General features: G+C 30.5%; 2 protein-coding genes and 1 pseudogene across 2 annotated transcripts; all 3 read right to left on the bottom strand.

Annotated features, from left to right (window-relative positions):
• Window positions 1-14,059: 14,059 nt before the first annotated feature.
• On the bottom strand, window positions 14,060-14,581 carry LOC145956170 (secreted RxLR effector protein 161 pseudogene; annotated as a pseudogene).
• Window positions 14,582-15,233: 652 nt separating this feature from the next.
• Window positions 15,234-17,526, bottom strand: LOC145956171 (uncharacterized). Its single transcript, XM_083071736.1, has 2 exons — window positions 16,731-17,526; window positions 15,234-15,889 (listed from the first exon to the last, which is right to left on the bottom strand). Exons 1-2 carry the CDS (start codon window positions 17,524-17,526, stop codon window positions 15,234-15,236), a joined length of 1,452 nt encoding a protein of 483 aa, XP_082927862.1.
• Window positions 17,527-17,532: 6 nt separating this feature from the next.
• Window positions 17,533-18,168, bottom strand: LOC145956172 (uncharacterized). The gene has a single exon (XM_083071737.1). The coding sequence runs from the start codon at window positions 18,166-18,168 to the stop codon at window positions 17,533-17,535; it is 636 nt and encodes a 211-aa protein (XP_082927863.1).
• Between the last annotated feature and the right edge of the window lie 6,880 nt (window positions 18,169-25,048).

Genomic DNA, 25,048 nt, shown 5'->3' on the forward strand with positions numbered 1-25,048 from the left:
AGGCCCAATAAACTTAAAACCCAAAAAGTCTTATATTAAGGCCCATAATAAAAGACCAAACAATATAAATTCCTATACTACCAAATATATGAAAAAGATGGCCATCCATGTAAAGCCCAAGTAAAGAGAACCCTAGGCCCACCAAACCCATTAAGCTCACTAAGCTTTGAAGCATTCAAAAGCCTAAAGGCCCATGATGCCCAAAACTAGGCCCAATAAACTTAAAAACCAAAAAGTCTTATACTAAGACCCATAATACAAGACCAAACAATATAAATTACTATACTACCAAAAATATGAGAAAGATGGTCATCCATGTAAAGCCCAAGTTAAGAGAACCCTAAGCCCACCAAACTCATTGGGCTCACTGAGCTCAGAAGTAATCAAAAGCCTAAAGGCCTATGAAGCCCAAAACTAGGCCCAATAAGCTTAAAACCCAAAAAGTCTTATACTAAGGCCCATAATACAAGACCAAACAATATACACTCCTATACTACCAAATATATGAGAAAGGTGGTCATCCATGTAAAGCCCAAGTAAAGAGAACCCTAGGCCCACCAAACCCATTAGGCTCACTAAGCTTTGAAGCAATCAAAAGCCTAAAGGCCCATGAAGCCCAAAACTAGGCCCAATAAGCTTAAAACTCAAAAAGTCTTATACTAAGGCCCATAATATGAGACCAAACAATATAAACTCCTATACTACCAAATATATGAGAAAGGTGGTCATCTATGTAAAGCTCAAATAAAGAGAACCTTAGGCCCATCAAATCCATTGGGCTCACTAAGCTTAGAAGTAATCAAAAGCCCAAAGGCCTATGAAGCCCAAAACTAGGCCCAATAAGCTTAAAACCCAAAAAGTCTTATACTAAGGCCCATAATACAAGACCAAACAATATAAACTCCTATACTACCAAATATATGAGAAAGGTGGTCATCCATGTAAAGCCCAAGTAAAGAGAACCCTAGGCCCACCAAACCCATTAGGCTCACTAAGCTTTGAAGCAATCAAAAGCCTAAAGGCCCATGAAGCCCAAAACTAGGCCCAATAAGCTTAAAACCCAAAAAGTCTTATACTAAGGCCCATAATACAAGACCAAACAATATAAAGTCCTATACTACCAAATATATGAGAAAGGTGGTCATCTATGTAAAGCTCAAGTAAAGAGAACCTTAGGCCCATCAAACCCATTAGGTTCACTAAGCTCAGAAGTAAACAAAAGCCCAAAGGCCCATGAAGCCCAAAACTAGGCCCAATAAGCTTAAAACCCAAAAAGTCATATACTAAGGCCCATAATACAAGACCAAACAATATAAACTCCTATACTACCAAATATATGAGAAAGGTGGTCATCTATATAAAACCCAAGTAAAGAGAACCTTAGGCCCATCAAACCCATTGGGCTCACTAAGCTCAGAAGCAATCAAAAGCCCAAAGGCCCATGAAGCCCAAAACTAGGCCCAATAAGCTTAAAACCCAAAATGTCTTATACTAAGGCCCATAATACAAGACCAAACAATATAAACTCCTATACTACCAAATATATGAGAAAGGTGGTCATCTATATAACACATCCATGTCAGTCTTCAAGGAAGCAATCTCCTCCTCCCTGCTAGTGAGAAGTACCTCATCACACAAATGCTTCTCGGCAGCCTCCCCCAACTCGGCCTTCAATGCCAAATTCTCTTCCTCCAGCGAGCAAGCTTGGCCCCGAGCACCTTCGGCCACCCCCTACAAGACTTGGAAACCTCTTGCAGGTCACCAACTTGGGCGGCATACGCCTCATTGGCCTTCAAGGAAACTTCCAAAGACTTCTTAGTCTTTGAAAAATCCCTTCTTAAGGCTTCAAGCTCGGCCTCACCCTTCTTCGCTTTCTCAAGCTCGCCCTAAAGTTTTGACCACTTATGCTTCCAGTGGTCCACTATGGCAATGGACCTCTGCATGAATACCTCCGCAGAATCCAAGCCCTCAACCAGACTAACCTTTTCGATCATCGCCTTGTCAGCAATAAAGGCCAGATCCTCCTTGTAAAACCCCCAACGATCATGCTCGAACTCCACAATGATGTTACGTCCGGCGACACGCTCACATGGTCCAATCTCGCCAAGGGACGACTTACATCAAAGCGCTGCACGATACACTTCCCCCTCGGAACACATGGAGGAGGAGGAGGAGGAGGTGCAGCGGCAGGACGAACCGAGGTCGGCACCTCAAAACTCAGACCTTCCCCGCGAGCTTCGGCGGAGGAAGGCATCGAAGCCGCCTACAAAGTATTCAAAGTAAACTTCTAAGTCACAAAATAGAAATAGCACACGACACGAGGAGAACATCACAAGGCAAAGTAAAAACCTGTTTCTCCGGAGCAACCTCCACCACGGGCCTCCTCGGCGACCCCTCAGGTTGAGGACTGCTGGTCAAGTAGATAGGGTCGACATCGGCGGCCCTTGATGTCACTTCCTCAAAAACGGGAGGGGCCGAGGTCCCACCGACCTCCTTTGTCGCCCTCTTTCTCTTACGACGAGTCTCCAGAGGAGTAACCTCCTCCTCGCCGGGCTCGGGCACTTCGAGCTCCTCTGTATTAAAACGCGCCTTAAGTTCACGCCACTTGCTTTTCCCATCAGACCTGCAAACATAAAATAGCATAGCACATAAAGAACATCGCAAAAAAAAACAACAGGAAATGCAAACGGAAAATAGTGAAGTACTCACTCTCCAAACCCCTCTCCTTATTCATCAAATTGGCAAGGGACAAGACGAGTTTGTTGTCCAATGGGCATGGGAGCTCGACCAAGTTAGCGATGGCGTCCCTGTCAGAATCCGGTAACTGAAGACATCTCGACCCATTAAATTTGACTAGGCTTCACTGCCAAAAGAAAGGGAACCTCAGCTCCCCCTCACTGTGGAAAACCACCTCTTCCCTTGGGTCGGCAACCATAGGTCGGATCAAGAAAAATTCCTTTTTGAAATTTTTATATGATTAGGAGTAAAGCTGGAACAACCCTCCAGCCTCACTCCCACTGAGAGACACCCAACCTAGGGGAGGCTCGCCCAACTTAAGTTCGTAGAAATGCAAGAAGACAGACAAAGACACACCCATTCCTAGGGCTGAACACAAAACCTGAAACGCCCTTAAGAAACCCTAACTATTGGGGTGAAACTGGTAGGGGGCCACATTGACAAACCGAAGAAAGGCGCACTCGAACTCGGTGAATGGCAAGCAAACACCGAGATCCCTGAAAAAACACTCGTACATATAAAAAAAATGGGGTATTTGGAGTAACCGCCATATAAACACGCTCACCGGGCTAGCAAGGCTCAACCCGGATGAGCTTGGAAATTTTTGAACTACAAATCTTCAATTTTTTCCACATGGCATTGACATCCAAAAAAGCCCTAAATCGACTTTCAAACTCCCCAACATCGCCCCTGACCCATTCATACCCCGGGACGGAAATGGTGGGGTGAGAATCCTTCGGATTGTTCCCACCCCTTTTCTTTTCAGCAGTGACCATTTCCCCGGCCGTCGCCTTCCCACGCGCCTTAGCCTTGCCCTTAGAAGGTGCAGGGGGAACAAAACCTTGCTGCCCCTCACCGGCAATTGTTCGAAAAACAAACGCGAAAAGGAGAAATGGGAAGAAGGGAGAATGAGAACGAGTACCTGACACTCCTAGGACCCAAACTCGCGAACGTCAAACGACGAGTGAAGTAAGCACTACCACAGGGAACAATTGAGGCAACAGGGAGCGCAAGCAAAGAAACGGAGAGACAAAGGTAACGAAGAAGCAGTAATGGAGAAGTAAGGAGGGAAGCAAATGTTTAAAGTAAAAAATGACACAATAGCAAAGGCATTAAATACGCCTCATAATAATGGGGCACGCCCCATCATTACAAGCCGTCACCCTTTATGACAGGCCGCCTCAGTTCGCGAAACAAGGTGACACCTAGAGGACACGTGGCACTTGACCCAGAAGATCAAAATGAAAAGTCATGACCCTTCATATGAACTCGGCACTAACTCCTCGGCTTAAAGCGCTCGGAGCTCGGGAGGCTAGTGTACCGCCCAAATCAATCTTAACTCCTCAGCTAATAGCCCTCAGAGCTCAGGGGGCTAATGTACTACCCACATCGGTACCAGGGCCCACCTCAGCACCTTGGAGGTTGGGGCCACATCGGATTGTCAAATCAGACCGCTCCCTAACTAATAAGATAAACTGATAAGATCATAATCTTATCAAATCCTAACCAACTCAATTATCAACAGGGTAAAACCCTAAATTATATCAAGGTACGTGCATTATATATATGAGACCCATACACCCACAAAAACTAACTTAAGCATTGGAGTCTCTTTTGCAGGTACGAACCCCATCTCGGAGCAGCAGACGTACCAAGCAGAGGAGGCTCACCGATCTTACTCAGAGATCGTCTCACCCACCAATCTCAGGTAAGAACAAATTTTATTGTTTTGAGACTGTTTTGTGGAATTTTGTGATGTGCTTTCAATATAAATATTTTATTTTCTCACTATACGTTTGTGATTGTTTTTAGGTGAGGAAGATGTGAATATGAGTAGCATTCAAGGTGTCAATAATTGAGTCATGGGAGTACTCTAATAGTGTGATATCGGGGCAAAGGTCTTTTAGGACTTTAATTTTTATTGTAATTAGAGTTTTTACATTTCTTTTGAAATTATTTATGAACTTATTTTCTTTCCAAACTTTATTTTAATTTGATCGAATATTGGAAATGTATTTTCTTTTGGATATGTGAACCATTTTACTTATGTTAAATTCTTATTTTTTGAATCTTACTTTATTGTGTATATTGGGATAGAATGGGTGTCACACTATAACTTATCACTCATGTTATAAGAATTTCTTATTAAAATTTTAAAAAAATTAATCTTATTTTTTAAAATTCACATTCACATTTATATATTATAAAGAAAAAAGTTAAAAACTTTTATTTTTTTATTTGGGTTATTTATGTCTGTTAGAGCATATCAAAGTGTTATCCAAGAGTTATCAAACTGTATTAATGTATTACCTCTCTGTCGGTCCTTGGTTTTGCTAGATTTTCGTTTGTACCATTAAAGATTAGTTTTCCGTGATTCAGTATCACTAGTCACTATAAATAATTATTTAATGATACAAGTTTTTTTTAACTATTGTTAATTTTTTCTTAAAAAAAATATTGAAGTTCAATTTGAAAATAAAGATCAAAAAGATAAATTGAAAGGTATAAGATGTTGTAGAATATTTTCTTAAAATTTTATTTTTAAAAAAATTTGTAAAAGTGTTTGCATTGAAGAAAACTATTAAAAAAAATCATTTAATATAGTGTTTTAATCTATTTAGAGAGAGATAATGATTTAAATTGTGATATAAGGTTCATTTTCTTCTTGGGCTGAGTCCCCTTCTGTATGCCTTAATTTTTATTAAGTGATTTTGTTGGTGATTATTGCTATCTGGGTGTGTGATTCCGACTTAGTTGCGGTAATGCTTTTGACAATGCTGATTGGTTTCACTTTGTAGTTGATAGTCTTTTTTTGGATTGCTAGTTTGGTTGTTCCACCTATTAGTGCAAGGTCTTTTATTGTATGATGTTTGCAAATTGATTTTAGGAGGTATGTAGTTATTGTGTTGTTTTCATTAAACACCTCCTAATGTTAGATGTGCACTACTTACTTTGGTTATGTTGTGTATATGGGTTGGAGTACCCCTTGTATTCCTCTTATTTAATTTAATTTTGCTTAGAAAAAAAAAATGTGATATAAGGTTATTTTTACATTTAAACCAATATGCAATTTAAAAAATAAGTATGCAGAAAAAAAAAAAAAAAAGGAATTGCTTGTTTGTGATTATTGAAATGGATACATTTTTGTTTGTTGCAAAGAATGTATGTGAAATGCACTTCTCAAGAAAAAAATTAGAGGGGTTAAAAAATTTTAACCAAGGAGCTTAGGAAGTGACCGTTGTAACATCCTAATATGTAATTTGTTTACTAATAATCTGTTATCTTTATTTCTTTTCTATTGAAGTGAGTTACTTCACTTATAACTTATATGAGACAAATTGAAATTTCATAAGTTATTTATATTCAGTAGTTGGTATCTCTCTTAGGGGTATTAGGGGTAGACGGATGTTACAACCATAAAATATAAAAAACACAATAAAAGAATTGATTAGTATTTTTAAGAGAAAAAAAATCACAAATATGCTCATAAAACACTTATCAAATAGACAATATTAAAATTTAATATAAGTAAAAATCAATTTGTAACAATTACACTTTAATAAAGGAATGATTATAGGGTGGACCACTATCACATCTGATCTATATACATCATTATATATGACCTTCACGACACAACCTTAGCATGTGTCTTCCTTTTTTTGAGTCCAATTTTGTCACCTAAAATTTGAAGACTTGTATTATATCGATAACAATAATAGCACCATGAAGTTGGATGAAAAATGATAAGATGGAGTAACAAAGTGCGATACAATGGAGTGACAAAGCATAGAGTAATAGTGAAGTGTAATGCGACAAAACATGACATAACAATGAAGTGGTAGAGTGAAGTAGCAGTAGAGTAAGACACGATAGAGTAAAATGCATCGACAAAGAGAAGTAGTAGTGCTATTTCCTAAATATAATGACAAATGGACAAAATAATAAATAACATAATGATAATATCTGACAACTTTTATTCTCCTAATATAGAAGATATGATACTCTCCTAATATAAAAGATATGATATCTCCTAAATATAATGACTAAAGAATAAAATAATAAATAGCCAAAATGTAATAACGGACAAAATGTAATTTGTGTACCCTCAAATATATTGTTTGGGCATTTTACATTGTGTTACGCATCGTCTTTAAACGATGAAATGCCTAGTGTTGAGGTGGGCTTAATTGAAATATCAGTCTTTTTGATTGTGAGTGGAGGAGTCATTGTCATTTTGTTGTTTATTGGTTTCCTAGTCATAGGAATTTTCATAGTCATGGGAAATAAATTGATTATGAAAATTTCTATTTTATTACAGAATGTCTATAAATTATATTATTTATAGTAAAATTTTTGAGCCAGCACCGGTTGAAAATATTTGGAAAAAAAAAACTTATTTATGAAGAATTTTGTTCGTTATCATGAACAACATTTTAAATGTCATGGTCGTTCAGCCATTACATTTTTGTGTACCTTCAAATATATTTTTTGGGCTTTTTACATTGTATTACATATCGTCTTTAAATGATAAAATGCCTAGACTTAATGTTGATGTGTGTTCAATAGAAACATCAGTCTTTTTGATTGTGGGTGGAGGAGTCATTGTCATTTTGTTGTTTATTGGTTTCATAGTCATAGGAATTTTCATAGTCATGGGAATTAAGTTAATTATGAAAATTTCTATTTTATAACATAATGTCCGTAAATTATATTATTTATTTTAACTTTTTTGGGCCAGCACCTGTTTAAAATTTACGGAAAAAAAAAACTTATTTTTGAAAAATTTTGTTCGTTATCATGAATAACGTTTTAAATATCATAGTTGTTTAGCCATTAAGTTTTTGTTTACCCTCAAATATATTGTTTATGCTTTTTACATTGTGTTACATATCGTCTTTAAATAATGAAATGCCTAGACTAAGTGTTGAGGTGGGTTCAATTGAAATATAAGTCTTTTTATTATGGGTGGAGGAGTCATTCTCATTTTGTTGTTTATTGGTTTCATAGTCATAGGAATTTCTATAATCATGAGAATTAAGTTGATTAAGAAAATTTTTATTTTATTACAGAATGTCCGTAAATTATAATATTTATTTTAAACTTTTAGGGCTAGCACCTGTTGAAAATTTTTGGAAAAAAAAACTTATTTTTGAAGAATTTTGTTCGTTATCAGGAATAACATTTTAAATGTCATAGTCGTTCAACCATTGCATTTTTGTGTATCCTCTAATATATTGTTTTGGTTTTTCACATTGTGTTACATATCGTCTTTAAATGATGAAATTCCTAGACTTAGTGTTGAGGTGGGTTCAATTGAAATATCAGTCTTTTTGATTGTGGATGGAGGAGTTATTGTCATTTTGTTGTTTATTGGTTTCATAATCATAAGAATTTTCATAGTCATGGGAATTAAGTTGATTATAAAAATTTCTATTTTATTACAGAATGTCCATAAATTATATTATTTATTGTAAAATTTTTGACCTAGCACCGGTTGAAAATTTTTGGAAAAAAAAAATTTATTTATGAAGAATTTTGTTCGCTATCATGAACAACATTTTAAATGTCATGGTCGTTCAGCCATTACAATTTTGTGTACCTTCAAATATATTTTTTGGGCTTTTTACATTGTATTACATATCGTCTTTAAATGATAAAATGCCTAGACTTAACGTTGATGTGGGTTCAATTGAAATATCAGTCTTTTTGATTGTGGGTGGAGGAGTCATTGTCATTTTATTGTTTATTGGTTTCATAGTCATAGGAATTTTCATAGTCATGGTAATTATGTTGATTATGAAAATTTCTATTTTATTACAGAATGTCCATAAATTATATTATTTATTTTAAACTTTTTGAGCCAGCACCTGTTGAAAATTTTTGAAAAAAAAAACTTATTTTTGAAAAATTTTGTTCGTTATCATGAAAAACATTTTAAATGTCATAGTCGTTCAGCCATTGCGTTTTTGTGTACCCTCAAATATATTGTTTGGGCTTTTTACATTGTGTTACATATCGTCTTTAAATGATGAAATGCCTAGACTTAGTATTGAGGTGGGTTCAATTGAAATATCAGTCTTTTTAATTGTAAGTGGAGGAGTCATTATCATTTTGTTGTTTATTGGTTTCATACTCATAGGAATTTTCATAGTCATGGGAATTAAGTTGATTATGAAAATTTCTATTTTATTATAGAATGTCCGTAAATTATATTATTTATTTGGCTAAAAACCTAATTTGGTCCCTTATAATAATTTTTTGTTTCAATTTAGTCCCATTTTTATTTTTGGTTTCAATTTGGTCCCAAACTAATTAATTGGTTTCAATTTAGTCCCTAATAAATTAACTGGTTTCAATGTGGTCCTTCTGTCAAAATTTCTTAAACGGAATTAACTTTTTTCCACGTGGATGCCACGTAGATGCATACGTGGATGCCGCGTGTGGATGACAATTTTTTTTAAAGCACCTGGAACTAGAACGGCCCGTTCGGAAACCGGAACGGGCCGTTCCAGACTCAAAAATTAACACACCACCAGTGCAGCCGAACGGGCCGTTCTTCAGAACCGGCCGTTCTGAATCCAGAACGGGCTGTTCTAAAACTAGAACGGACCGTTCTGAAACCAGAACTGTCCGTTCTGGATTCAGAACAGTCCGTTCCAAAACTGAAAATAGAATATTCTTACTTAATTGTATTTTTGATCGCTCAAGTATTATAATTATGAAATTTTGATCCCTAAGATTTTAATTGAGTAATTTCAGTCCTTAAAAGATTACAGTTGTGTAATTTTAGTCTCAGAATTTTTAATTGAACAATTTTAATCTCTCAAATATCATAATTGTACAATTTTAGTCTTTCTCATTAAAAATTTAATAATTTTAAAATTTTAATATATATATATATATAATGTTTTAAATGATATATATATTTATTATTACTAAATAACGTATATTTATTATTTACTTATTTAAATTAACGTATATTATAATTTTTTTAATGTATCAAATGATATATATATTTATTATTACTAAATAAATAAAATTTATCTATTATTAGTATTTTAATATTATTGATAAATTAATATCAATAATATTTTTACTATATTTATAAAACAACTAATAATTTGATAAATATAACTTAATATATATTAATATACTTTTACAAAAAATATAAATATATAAGATTAGATATATATTTCTAATTAATATACTTATATTTTTGTAAAAGTATATTAATATATAACAAGTTATATTTATCAAATTATTACTTTATCTATAAATATATTAATAATATTATTGATATAATATCAAAAATTATAATATACGTTAATTTGAATAGATAAATAGTTGTTTAATTTTAACACATTATATATATATATATATATATATATATATATTAAAATTATTAATTTTTAATGGGAGAAACTAAAATCGTACTATTATGATATTCAAGGAATTAAAATTGTTCAATTAAAAATTGAAGGACCAAAATCGCGCAATTACAAATCTTTAAGAACTAAAATTACCCAATTAAAATCTTGGGGATCAAAACTGCACAATTGTAATACTTAAGGGATAAAAAATGCAATTAAACAAATATTCTTTATTTATTTTATTAAAAAATATAATAATTTTGAAAAATATTTTTTTATGGTAAAAATGTTAAAATTACTTATTTTTATAAAATACAATTATCTTATAAATAGAGTAATAATTTTTTTCTTTTTCTCTTTCTGTTTGAAGAAATATTTAAATATCACTTTATAATTTTTTGCAACTTATTTAAAATTAGAGGAATAAAATAATAAAAATTAATAAGATAAACATTGTGTTACATATTGTCTTTAAATGATGAAATGTCTGGACTTAGTGTTGAGGTGGGTTCAATTGAAATATCAGTCTTTTTGATTGTGGATGGAGGAGTTATTGTCATTTTGTTGTTTATTGGTTTCATAATCATAAGAATTTTCATAGTCATGGGAATTAAGTTGATTATGAAAATTTCTATTTTATTACAGAATGTCCATAAATTATATTATTTATTGTAAAATTTTTGAGCCAACACCGGTTGAAAATTTTTGGAAAAAAAACTTATTTATGAAGAATTTTGTTCGTTATCATGAACAACATTTTAAATGTCATGGTCGTTCAGCCATTACGTTTTTGTGTACCTTCAAATATATTTTTTGGGCTTTTTACATTGTATTACATATCGTCTTTAAATGATAAAATGCCTAGACTTAATGTTGATGTGGGTTCAATTGAAATATCAGTCTTTTTGATTGTGGGTGGAGGAGTCATTGTCATTTTGTTGTTTATTGGTTTCATAGTCATAGGAATCTTCATAGTCATGGGAATTAATTTGATTATGAAAATTTCTATTTTATTACATAATGTCCATAAATTATATTATTTATTTTAAACTTTTTGAGCCAGCACCTGTTGAAAATTTTTAAAAAAACTTATTTTTAAAAAATTTTGTTCATTATCATGAAAAACATTTTAAATGTCATAGTCGTTCAGCCATTGCGTTTTTGTGTACCCTCAAATATATTGTTTGGGCTTTTTACATTGTGTTACATATCGTCTTTAAATGATGAAATGCCTAGACTTAGGGGGGTGTATTGGTTTAGGATTTCGTAGGATTTTAAAAGACTTTTTTTGAGTAAAAAAATCCATTGGTATTCAATTAGGATTTTATGTCACTTAAAAACAATCCAGTGGTATTCAATCTGGATTTTCAAGATTTTTTAAAGAGTCCATTAAAATCCACTGGTATTCATTTGAGATTTTTTACAACTTAAAAACAATCCATTGGTATTCAAAAATATAAGGATTTTAAAGGATTGTTGTGTGAGAGGGATTTTGAAGGACTTTCTAGTGTTATCTATAAATACCAGATTCATAAAACAATCCCATCCAAACCCAACGGATTTTGAAGGATTGTTTGAAGTGATTTTTCTATTGTTCATTGCTCATACATAATATTGTAGTACTGTTCTCATCCCATTCTCCTATTTTGTGAAACTCTGATATGTAAATGATAGTGTCATTGACTTGCTCTATTTTTCTGTTCGTTCTCTTTAATTGACTTGCTTTATTTTATTCTATGTAGTTGAATTTGTTTCTTTATATAACAAAAAAAAATGCTTGAAATTTCAAGTTTTAAGTGGTAATTTTTTTTATAAAACACGTCAAGAAAAGAAAAAGGTGAAAGATGAAATTGATATCATATTCTCTAAATATATATATATATATATATATATATATATATAAGATGAATTTGTTAGGATTTCTGTGAGTATAATGAGATGAAAATAGATCTTAGTTGGGGGAAGAACCCTCTCAGCATAAAAACTGCGAACTCTCTCATTCCCTTGAATTTGTTACACTTATCCCTCCTTTTATGACTCAAAAATTATTTTATTTTTTTTACTATGAATTTTTCTTTTTATTTTTAAATTGTGAAATTAATATTTTTTTTATATTTTTAAAAAAGAAAATTAACATAAGACATTGCAGTATCTAATTTTTTAGGGTTTAGGATTTATGCCTTCATTAGCTTATTTTTTAAAAAATGAAATATTGTTAAAATATTTGTTAGAATAATTTACATTTATAAATATCGTTAAAAATTATCATATAATATATAACTAAAATTAAAAAAAAAAAAATATATATATATATATATATATATATATATTCTCTATATCTAAATACTTCCGTTTATATAAAAAGATTATAATCTAAATATTTTCTCAGTATCGAATATATTAATTTTTTTATATAAAAAATTATCTTTTGTTTCTATATTTTCGTTTTTACATTTTTTTTATAATGATTGAGATATTTGATCCATTTGGATAGCCAAGATATATTCGATCTTGTATAATTGGTGTGCTTCTAAAAATAATAATATAATTTTATTGATTTTGTCTCTTATCCATAATTATTTATATAACTAGTTTTCAACATATATTGTTTTAGTAATTCAAATGGGAGATTCACATAGAAATAATAAAGAAAAAGGAAAAGAGAAAGAAAACTATGAAGCTTGGACCAAGGAGGATTCCAATGAATTGTTACAATTGATAGTGGATGCTATAAAAAGTTGATAGAATATTATGGAGAATTATTATTATTATTTATCTAGACATTATTGTTTTTTTAATTATTTTTATCTTTGACTCTTTTTAAATTTGAATGTATGAATTTTTTTTAAATCTTATCAAATTTCAAAACTCCATAAAATCTCACAAAATCCATTAAAATCTTGATTTAAAAGTCTTATAGAATCCATTAAAATCCTGATTTTAAATCTTGTAGAATCTTGCAAAATCTTAAAAGTCTTGAAAATCCTGCAAAGTCTTTTAAAATCTACAGGATTTTTTTTTACTAAAAAATTCCTTTAAAATCCTAATCCAATACACCCCCCTTAGTGTTGAGGTGGGTTCAATTGAAATATCAGTCTTTTTCATTGTGGGTGGAGGAGTCATTGTCATTTTGTTGTTTATTGGTTTCATAGTCATAGGAATTTTCATAATCATGGGAATTAAGTTGATTATGAAAATTTCTATTTTATTAGAGAATGTCCGTAAATTATATTATTTATTTTAAACTTTTTGGGCCAGCACCTATTAAAAATTTTTGAAAAAAAACTTATTTTTGAAAAACTTTGTTCGTTATCATGAATAACGTTTTAAATATCATAGTTGTTTAGCCATTGCGCTTTTGTTTACCCTCAAATATATTGTTTAGGCTTTTTACATTGTGTTACATATTGTCTTTAAATGATGAGATGCCTAGACTTAGTGTTGAGGTGGACTTAATTGAAATATCAGTCTTTTTGATTGTGGGTGGATCAGTTATTATGAAAAAGCTTTTCAAGCGTTATTTTTATTATCACAGAGAATGATTTTGTATACAGTAATAGCAGAGAGGATATATCTCTGAAACACAATCAAATCCCTATAATTAAGCTAATTCATATAATTAAGACAATCCCTGAAAACTAGCTAATGCAACAAATCAATCTATATTTGATTACTATATAGTGAATCAATAAGAAATCTCAATACTTCCCCTCAAGTTGGTGCGTAAATGTCTGTCAAGCCCAACTTGCTAAAAAACTGGAGAACACTGGTTTTGAGACTGCTTTCATGAGGATATCTGCCAACTGATCTTCTGTTATGATTTTAGGCAACTCTAAAATCCTTTTATCCAACTTTTCCTTGATGAAAAATCTGTCCACTTCAATATGCTTTGTACGATCATGTTGTACCGGATTATGAGCAATATCACATGCAGCTTTGTTGTCGCAATACAACTAGATTGGTTGCTTAGTCGAGTATCCCAAATCTTCCAGTAGTAGCTTCAACCATAATGCTTCACAAAGGCCAAGTGCCATAGCTCTAAATTCAGCTTCTGCACTCGAGCAGGCAACCACACTTTGTTTTTTACTTCTCCAAGTTACAAGATTTCCACCTACAAATGTGAAATAACCTGAGGTAGACCTCTTGTCATCTATGGATCCAGCCCAATCTGCATCTGTATATACATTTATGCCTTGATCATTAGTGTGTTTAGTGAATAGAATACCCCTTCCAGGTGCAGATTTCAAATATCTTAAGATGTTCATGACAGAATTCATATGTTTTTCTCCTGGGTTATGCATGTATTGGCTAACAACACTTAATGCATAAGTAAGATCTTGTCTGGTATGAGCCAAATACATTAATCTTCCTACAAGCCTTTGATACCTCCCTTTGTCAACCAGTACCTGATTTGGCTCGAGACACAATTTCAATCCTTCTTCAATAGGAGTAGTAGCAGGATAACAACCTTCCATGCTTGTTTCTCGTAAAAGATCTAGAATATATTTTCTTTGGGAAAGAAATAGTCCTGTTTTTGATCTAGAAACTTCTATCCCAAGAAAATATTTCTAAGGGCCAAGATCTTTCATTTCAAATTTTCTAGATAAATAGTTTTATAGGGTTTTCCTCTCCTCATGGCCATTTCCAGTAACCATCATATCATCTACATATATAATAAGAGCAGTGATTTTACCATGTTGTTTTTTAAAAAAAACGTGTGATCTGAATTGCTTTGATGATAGCCAAAAGCAATCTTTGCCTCTGTAAATCTTCCAAACCATGCCCTTGGGGATTGCTTCAAGCCATATAATGATTTCTTTAATATGCACACCTTTTGGCTATGCCTTTTTGGAACCATACATCCTAGTGGAAGTTGCATATAGACTTCTTCAGATAATTCTCCATGGAGGAAGGAGTTCTTTACATCAAATTGTTGTAATGGCCAATCAAAGTTCACCGCTAAAGATAACAACACTCTAACAGTATTAAGTTTAGCCACAAGAGCAAATGTCTCTGTATAGTCTACCCCATAAGTTTGAGTGTATCCCTTTGCCACTAGCCTTGCTTTAAACCTTTCAATTGTGCCATCTGCTTTGTGCTTCACAGTATAAATCCATCGACATCCAACTAGTTTTTCCCTAGTGGGCAGTCAACAAGTTCCCATGTTTCATTTTGTTGCAAGGCCTTCATTTCCTCATTCATCGCATTTTTCCATCGTGGATCAACCAAGGCTTCCTGTACATTGTTAGGAATAGCTATAGTAGATAATTGATTTGCAAATGACTTATTTGATTCAGACAAACGATGGTAGGAAACAAAATTATTCATGGGATATCTAACCTTACTAGAAAGAGTAGGTTCATAAGTGGTTTTAGGAATACCTCTAGTGTGACATTCAGGTAGTTGTTTTTTTGTTGGCTCAGACACAAGATTAGGAGCATTTATGATAGCAGACGATTGGTTTGGTGTGTCATCAAGAAGCTCATTCAAAGATATAGGGGAGGTCATACCAAGTTCGGTCACCACTTCATCATTTGAAGTCCTATTTATTTCATTTTCCTCTTCATCAATACAACTTGATTGCAAGTTATCTCCATAAGAATTATCACTGCTGCAATTTGCTTCTAAGTGGTCTCTAACCTGGGAATCAATTGTTGTAGAAGTATTTTTTTCAAAGCAATCAGAATCTTTAATGGACTCACCTTTCTCAAGATATGCATATTCTTTGTCATCATAGTCTAAAATCTGCAGTTCTTGATAGTTTTCCCCCTGAAGTGCAGATTCTGAAAAGAAATACATTATTTTTTCATGAAAAACAACATCCATGCTGATAAAAATTTGTTTAGTTGGAGGATGGTAACATCTATACCCCTTTTAGTGCATAGCATATCCAAGAAACACACATCGTAAAGCTCGAGGTGCCAATTTATTTTGGTTCTTTTGTATATGGACAAATTCTACACAACCAAAAACACGAAAAGGCAAATCTGCACTACCAATGCTAACCACTTTGTTAGTGAGACTCTGTAGTGGCGTTTGACATTCATTAGAGCTAGAAGGAATTCGGTTTAATATATATGCTGCCATAGTAAGAGCTTCTCCCCAATAAGACAAAGGCATATGGGCTTCTAATAATAAAGAACGTACTACCTCCAATAAGTGTCAATTTTTCTACTCAGCAACGCCATTCTACTGCGGAGTATTAGGGCAAGTCGTTTGATGAATAATCCCATGTGCTTCCAAGTACCTCTTGAGGTCTAGACTTTGGTATTCACCACCATTGTCACTACGAAGAACTTGAACCTTTGTATTATATTGGGTTTTAATCATTTTGTGAAATTTTTTGAAATATCAAATTCACTTCTCCTTTGGATTTCATTAACCATAACCAAGTCATCCTTGTACAATCATATATGAAAGTAACAAACCAACGTGATCCCCTTAAAGTGGAAATTTTAGAAGGACCCCAAACATCCGAGTGTATAAGCACAAAAGGAACAAGACTTTTATTCAAACTGAGTGGGAAAGGTACACGATGACTTTTTGCTTGTTCACATACATCACAATGAAAAACAGAGACATCAAACTTTGCAAATAATAAAGGAAACATTTTTTTTAAATAACCAAATGAAGCATGTCCCAGGCGACGATGCCATAGCCACATTTCAGCTTCCTCCTTTTGATTGGCAGCACTATTCACCATCAAAGCACTTTCTAACTTCCTAAAATCTTTTGACCCCAAGTCCAAGTAGTATAATGTTCCTCGTTTAACACCATAACCAATCGCCTGTTTGGTTTGAATGTCCTTAAACATACAAAAATTAGGCCAAAATATAACAATACAATTTAAGGCTGTAGTGATTTGAGAAACAGACAAAAGGTTATATTCAAGGGATGGAACAACTAAAATAGAATCCAAAGTCAAATTATTAGTAAGAGTTAAGGATCCTTTTCCAATAATAGAGGTTGTGTTACCATTAGCAGTGGAAATCAATTCTTTTGAGGATGGTTTCATGGATGAAATTTGTCTAGAATCAAAATTTATATGATCGGTGGCACCTGAATCAATTATCCATGTGCTATTAGTAATAGGTATAGAAAACTGATCACCATTATTACCTCTAGCCGCCATCAATGCACTGGACTCCTTAGAGGCGTCATATATGATCTTTGCCTCAACAACAACTGTGGTTGGATTCTTTCTTCGTTGATCCCGACTGTGATCCCACCACTCTGGATAACCATTAAGTTCAAAACAACGACTCTTAGTGTGTCCTTGTTGATTGCAGTGTGTGCATTTAAACTTTGAGTTGGCTTTAGAGTGATTTCCTTTTGTTTGACCTTGCCAATTTTGGTTACGAGCTATCATGGCTGTGCTATCAGAACTTTCAGATTCGCCTTTCCAACTTGTTTGACGCATTGCCTCTCAACGAATCAATGCATAAGAGTTCTCTAACTCTGGGACAGGTTCTTTACGTAAGATCTCTTCACGAATTTGTTCAAACTCACTATCTAATCCAGCAAGGAATATATGCACCCTTAGCCGTCCAATTGATTTCTTGTAAGTTGTGACATCTTCAGGATCTTTCATGACAACCTTATCACGATGATCCAATTCCTGGAAAATTTCTACCAGTTCTCCATAATACTCCGAGAGAGGCCTACCACTTTGTTTGGCAGTAAAGGCTTTTTGATTTAAATTATAAACTTGTAACTCATCACTTCCATCATAGAATGCATTAGATAATGCCTTCCAAATTTCACGCGTAGTGGCTAAGCGTAAATAACGCTTCATGATTTCTGGGCTCATGGATAATAACAACCACCTCTTCACCTTTTGATTCTCTGCATACCATTTTTCATAATCAGGATCTTGCACTGCAAGTTCTTTCTCCTTGTCTCGAATATATGAGAGTTTCTCCCTCTCTACAATATGCATTTCCATGATTTGCGACCATATGTCGTTATTTGTTTCGGTAAGAATGATGCCAGCATTGAAGGCACTTTCAGATTGAATAATGACGGGAGTCGATGTAGACCCAGATGATTTGGGTGTAGACATCTTATAGGTGTACAGGGTATTAAAAAAAGGTTAAGAAAATGATGGATCAAGCCCGAAAAAAAAAAACAAAAAAAGAGGCTTGTGATACCATATTATGAAAAAGGTTTTCAAGCTTTATTTTTATTATCACAGAGAATGATGTTATATACAGTAATAGCAGAGAGGATATATCTCTGAAACACAATCAAATCCCTATAATTAAGCTAATTCATATGACTAAGACAATCCCTAAAAACTAGCTAATGCAGCAAATCAATCTATATTTGATTATGATACAGTGAATCAATAAGAAATCTCAACAAGAGGCATTGTCATTTTGTTGTTTATTAGTTTCATAGTCATAGGATCAAAGAGTTGTGTTTGCAATAAAGAATAATATCTAAACCCAATATCCACAATTTATATTTGTCACCCCTTTTATAGACAGGATACTTAAAAGATTGTGTTCAAGATTTATATTTCGTGTCTACAATAAAGTGGATTTTTTTTATATCTTGTTATTTTATCCGTTTAATTTATGTAATTATAATTAAGAACCTTTAAAAAAAGACTTCAAACATTTTGTCTTTTACAATTGAAATATATGTGAACCAAGGAAGTCCCAACAATATGTTCAATTTTATTTTAAGTAAAGAATCATTTTTTTAAAAAACTTAAACAACTTATCTCATGGTTATGAAGCCAATAAGGAGCTATAAGTGAATGGCTCCTTCACACAATTAAAAGGGATGATATTTTCACTTAGTCAATTTTATTATAAAAGAGGATATTTAAGATAACGTAGAAATTTCAAGAATTATGTTCAGAGGCACACAAATACACAATGATCGGACAATCATAACATTTTCAATAATTATCTTAATTGTTTAATAATACTAACTGCAAACATTTTGTATTTATTGTTTAGTTACTTTTATTAGTGACAAAATTATCTTAATTTTTTATGAGGAAAAAATTCATTTAACTAAAAGTCTTGATAAATTTATTCTATTCAATAATTAATGTTTCACATCAAATTTTTAAATTAAAAATTTTTAATGTATAGATTAATTTTAAAAAATAATTTTAAAAAAATTGAAAATTATATGATATTTCGTTAGATAGATTCAAAATAACATATAATATATTTTTTTATAATTATTCATCAATTTAAATTAATCAAATAAAGTATCAAATAATTTTAAATTTTTTAAAATTTTATAAATTTTATTTATACATTAAAGACTTTTAATTGAATTGTTTAATTAGAACATGAATTATTGAGTCACAAAAAACTATAAAGTAACACTTATATATAATCTCAAACAAAAAAAGAAAAAGAAAAAATTATCATTCTATTTATTAGACAATTGTAATTTATAAAAATAAGATATTTTAATTTTTTTATCATAAAAATATATTTTTCAAAAAATTATTTTAGTAAAAATGATTTAAAATATTTTATTATCCTCACTTAACAATTTTTCTAAATCCGTCACTACCTACAATAAAAAGGATTTTTCTTGTGTCTCATTATTTTGTCCGTTCAATTTATGTGATTGTAGTTAAGAACCCTTCAATAAAAAAATTCAGACATTCTGTCTTTTAAGATTAATATGTAAGCGAGTGTAGTTAAGTCCCAACAATGTGTTCAATTTTATTTCGAGCAAAGAATCATTTTTTGAAAAAATTTAAACAACTTTTTGCAATGATGGTTTTAACAATCTTTCAACGAAGCTAATCATGAAGTAAAGGAAGTTAAAAGGTAGGAAAATTTGTTGAAATATGTATTTGGTTTTCTTAAGTGATTTGGTGTTAGGATTTATTTTATTTGTTGAAAAGCAAAAGACTAACAGAAAGTGAAAGTCTGGAAAAGTTAAAAAGTGTTGTATTTTGGTTCAAGTGTTTTTTTAATAATTGTGTAAATGTGTAATCTTCATGATGTGTCCCAATATTTGATGAAGATGAAGTATATTTGATTTTTCTTCTTAGTGTGCTTTACATAATATTTGTTTATACACAACATTAATTTATGTACCAAAATCAGAAGTAGTGGAGTGGTTTGAAATTTTTAAATTGAGAAAATTGTTAGTTATTACATAAATAACAATGGTTCATTTTTTTAAAAATCAAGAAAATAGTAGCAAGATAGTTTAGAATTTTAAAATTAAATGCTTTGACTTAATTGAACAACTAGATTAATCCTAATTTGTTTTTCAAATCGAAACAATACTCTTAGATTCTTTTATATATATATATAATGCTATGAAATTAAGGACCTCTACATTGTTCTTTTATGGATTTATCTAACCTTTTAATTTTGAAAGATTTGTAGCTCATTTGGTACTTTTCTTAAAGAGATTAATAGTGAAAATATAACTCTAGTTTGATTTTTTTATTAAATTACGTTCATTCAATTTTGGTCGGCTTTGATCTCTAATTGTTAGTAATGCTTATCAGATTGTTGCATAAATAGAAGATAAATAAATAAAGACAAAATTAAAGAAAGATTAAATTAATTTTTAAGTCTCTATAGTTTTATACAAATTCATATAGTTAAAACTACTTCAAGAAAGTCCATACAATTTAAAAATTTTGGTATGCTAATGCAGCGTATAGGTATTCGAAAATGAAAAGAGAAGTGAAATTAAACCTTGGCCCTCGAGTCTATCAACAATACTAATTAAAACTACTAGGCTAAAAATTTTATTTGATATAAAAATGAAAGTTATACTATATATATATATATAACTTGAATGGAAAACTAAAATTACGCATATATTTATTATTATTAAATTAAACCATATGAACTTTATATAAACTAATAATGATAAAATTGATATTGATAAATATAAGTTAATTTAGTAGTAGGAGATTTAAGTAAATATTGTAGCAAATCTAAATTTTTATCTTCATTGTTACCATTATACACTTAAAGAAAAAGAAAAGAAAAAAAAAGTTGTTCTTCTTGAATCTTATAATCTTGGCCTAGAGTTGCAATGACGTTAATTATGTTTTCGGCTCCTTATTTTTGTTAATATTTGATTTTAGTTTTTCAAAAGAATTTGAGCGATCATATTCATAGTCTTCCATTATGTCTTTAGACTTTGCCATTAATTTGGACAGTTGAATAATAAATATAATGTGGCATCCAGTTTTAATTTTGGTTCTTAAGCATTTACATTTACATTGTATCTTCCTTCTTATTGTTAATGAATTGAGCTAAGGCTCAATTCTTCAAAAGAAAGTTTTAATTTTGGTTTTTTATAAATTTTTTTTTATTCTTATAAAATTTTTAAACTTGTTCTTTATACTTATAAATTATTTTTAGTTGTTGTAAAATAAGTAAATTGTGTTTTATCTTATTAAAAATATTTTTTATTTTATTTTTCTAAAATTTTAAATTTTTATTTTTATTATTAACGATGAATTTAAGATATATAAATAACATTTATTTTAAGAATTTATGAAAAATTTTAAAAATATCATCCATTAATATAATATCACTAACCGTTGTAGGTAATATATAAGATTGTCACTTAACTTTTTTAATAAACAATCAAGTAGTTAAAAATCATAATATAATAATGGAAATTAAAAATAATAGTTTTAAATTTTAAAAAATTACGATAATCAAAATTAAAATTTATTTATTTTGTAAGGATTAAAATCATATTTAAATATATTATTTTATAATTTGACAAGTTTTTTCCTTATAATTTATATTAGCTAACTTATAGTTTATCAATTAATTATAACTAAAAAGCTTATCATTGTAATTATAATACCTTTTCATCCTTATGCTACAATAATTCAAGATATTTAGGATCTCTTATATATCAAAAGGTTAGCAATCTAATTATATCATAATTAATAACAACTAAATCATTTTTCTTAATAAGTACTATAAGTAATTAACATTATTAATTCTCAAATTAAATATTTATCCTACTTACTTTAATGGTTCAAGGAAATTTTAATTAAGGTGTAAAAAAAATGAAATTTCAATTAACTTACCAATAATCAAAGAATTAAATAAGATTAGTAATATTTACTTTTTTTTTCTTCCAAATTATTGGTTGCAAGTAATATTCACTTTGATTCTAATTGGCATATAAACATATAGTAGTACACATTATCACACAACATTTTCACTATAGATACAATAATTATTGGTAAAATTCCAAGTCTCACACCTATTAGAAATAAAACAATTAAACAGTATATAAGTGGAGGATAACCTTCACCTTATAAACAAGTTTTATTAGATTGAGTTAGATCTAAATAGCTAAACACACTTTTTAAAATGATATCATATATATGTATATAGATTCATTCTAAAAAAATCACACACCAAGCTCAATAACACTAAGTATGAAGGAATTTATAAGTTAAAACTCAAATCTCACATCAACTAGAGATAAAATAATTATAAAATATATAATGAAAAATAATTATCATCTTATAAATTAATTTTATAGGGTTGAATACACTTTATTAAAACACGTGTCATAAATTATTCACACACGCTATATCTCAATTGAAGTCATCTGGGCTTGCCCAGTCCATGTTTGATATGACCCATACTACGTTCGCTCGGACTAAAAGAATGTCTACATTTATTCGGAATCAAATTTTAGGGTCCAACTCTTACATTTTATAGGGTTGTTTGGGCTAGTTAGTTAGTCAAATCTTACACATTTTATCATCTTTATATCTTATACTAATTGCTTGACTTGGTTATTGCCTATTTTTAAGGTTTTTGTCTGGTTAAAATAAAATTGAAGAAAAAAAATACTTGTTTGATTGATTAAATGTAAAATAATAATAGAAATAATTATTAAGTATAATATTATAAGTTATCATGAGAGACTATAAATGGAAAATAAATTTAAGGACAAAAGCTGGACAAACTTTTTGTTTTGAAGGTCTAAGAATATATCACGATTAAATTAGAGATCATTTTCATAAATTACTTTTTCTGACTATTGTAAACTGCCATAAAAATTATATCAATTCAACAAAAAAAAATTCTCACCACTATTAGTAGTACATGTGCAAGTCATATAGTGTCAATGTGTATATTAGTATGAGTTGAAAAGGTAAAGGGCGTCACACATATTACATAATCACTTAATATTTTAAGTTAGCGTTATTAACAACTAAATACATGGACAAAAAATTTATAAAAAAGTATGATTTGTCAATTTTTTTAAAATACTAGAGATAAAAATCCACATAATTCAACCAAAACTAAGATGAAAAAGAAAAAAATAAAGTGATATGAACTTTCAATTTAACAGTTAAATTTACAAAATTCACATTTAATATAAAGTTATTGAGCAGTGTAATACTTAGTAAAAGTTATATCGGTATTATTATAACCCTCCTCGTGTGTGTATATATATATATATATATATATTTCATTACTTTGCTAGAGGTTGTTGAATCTTGTTCACCCTCATCCCGGGAATCTGTTATTGGTTCTATATGATATAAAATAATGTTGGTTGGTTCATGTGTGCACATCCAATACCAAGATAACCATGATTCACCTGCTGTTGAAATTAATCACGTACTCAACTAAATAGCTAGCTTAAATATACTATTATATATAAGATCTCATGATGATATAATTTTACAAAACATTAAATTTTAATAGCTTTTACCCGAAGACATGCTTTCTCCCAAGTTTGAACTAGGGCTACACTTACTTTCTTCATTAGCAAGCATCGAATTCCATGCAATAGTTTCTTCGCAGGTTAATCAAGTGTCGTTGCTAAGATAGTTATACCTAATTAGACATTAATGTGCGTGACACTGGGTCAGAAATCTTGCACTGCTTTGCTTTCATGGCACGTTTAGATTGGATCCAAATATAAAGGTGTCACGTTACAAAAGGTTCGTGTCTCTATTTTCTATTTGCAATATTACAGCCAATAGTCACAACTGGGTTTTGTTTCTAACTACTTAGGGCAAAAACACATCTCATTCTAGCTGTTGTTGTTTCTTTGTGCAAAGATATAAAAGCTTGTGTTATTAACTAATCTAAAATTAATATAAATTGTTATTGTTATGGCTTTTAATATAGCTACTACATAGATTAATAAACTTAACATACGGTAATGTGTTTTGGATGTAAAAAAAAAAAAAATCACATTGTTTAAAAGTTGAGAACGGGTAGTTTATAAATATCTTTCTAGAGTTAAATATTTTTTAAAAAATAAAATTTTAATAACTCAATAAACACGAATATTTATATATTTATATATATATGCATGCGTGTGCGTTGATAATGATTATGTTGAAATAATATGTATCGGATAATAAAACAGTTGATATATAATTGGATAATAGAATAAACAATTTTTAAATTGATAATTTATATTGGATTTAGGACAAAATCATTGGTGCTCCTTTTGCATGTTATCTCAAAAGCAGGGATGGATGCCATGTAACGATCAACATATTAATATAACAAGAATACGTTTTTATTTATTATTATATGTTTCATGTGCTCTATTTAATTTAAAAAGAAAAAAAAACCCAACTTCCTTGAATTTTAAACACATTAATGAACCATTTAATTCATTGACAAATGCAAGATCTTAGGTTGATGGGTTCAAAAATAATAAAAATTAATAATTATCATCATATATAACAAAAAAAAAAGCATAAATGTAAAAAAAAAAAAACAATGGGTTCAATATATAAAATTAAAAAATATAAAAATAATACTTTTAGACATACACTAATAATTCAATTAAAGTGAAAGAGTGCATGTATCTCCTCTTACTATAATATAAGTCCTTAACCAATTTAATTTAATCTTTTAGAGACAAAATCTATAAATTTAATCAAAGTTGAAGCCTCCCAAAATCTTAAATAACATTATAGTAAA

The sequence above is a fragment of the Cajanus cajan genome, chromosome 3 (genome assembly GCF_000230855.2).
Source record: "Cajanus cajan strain Asha chromosome 3, NIPB_CcT2T_4, whole genome shotgun sequence".
Classification (NCBI taxonomy): domain Eukaryota; kingdom Viridiplantae; phylum Streptophyta; class Magnoliopsida; order Fabales; family Fabaceae; genus Cajanus; species Cajanus cajan.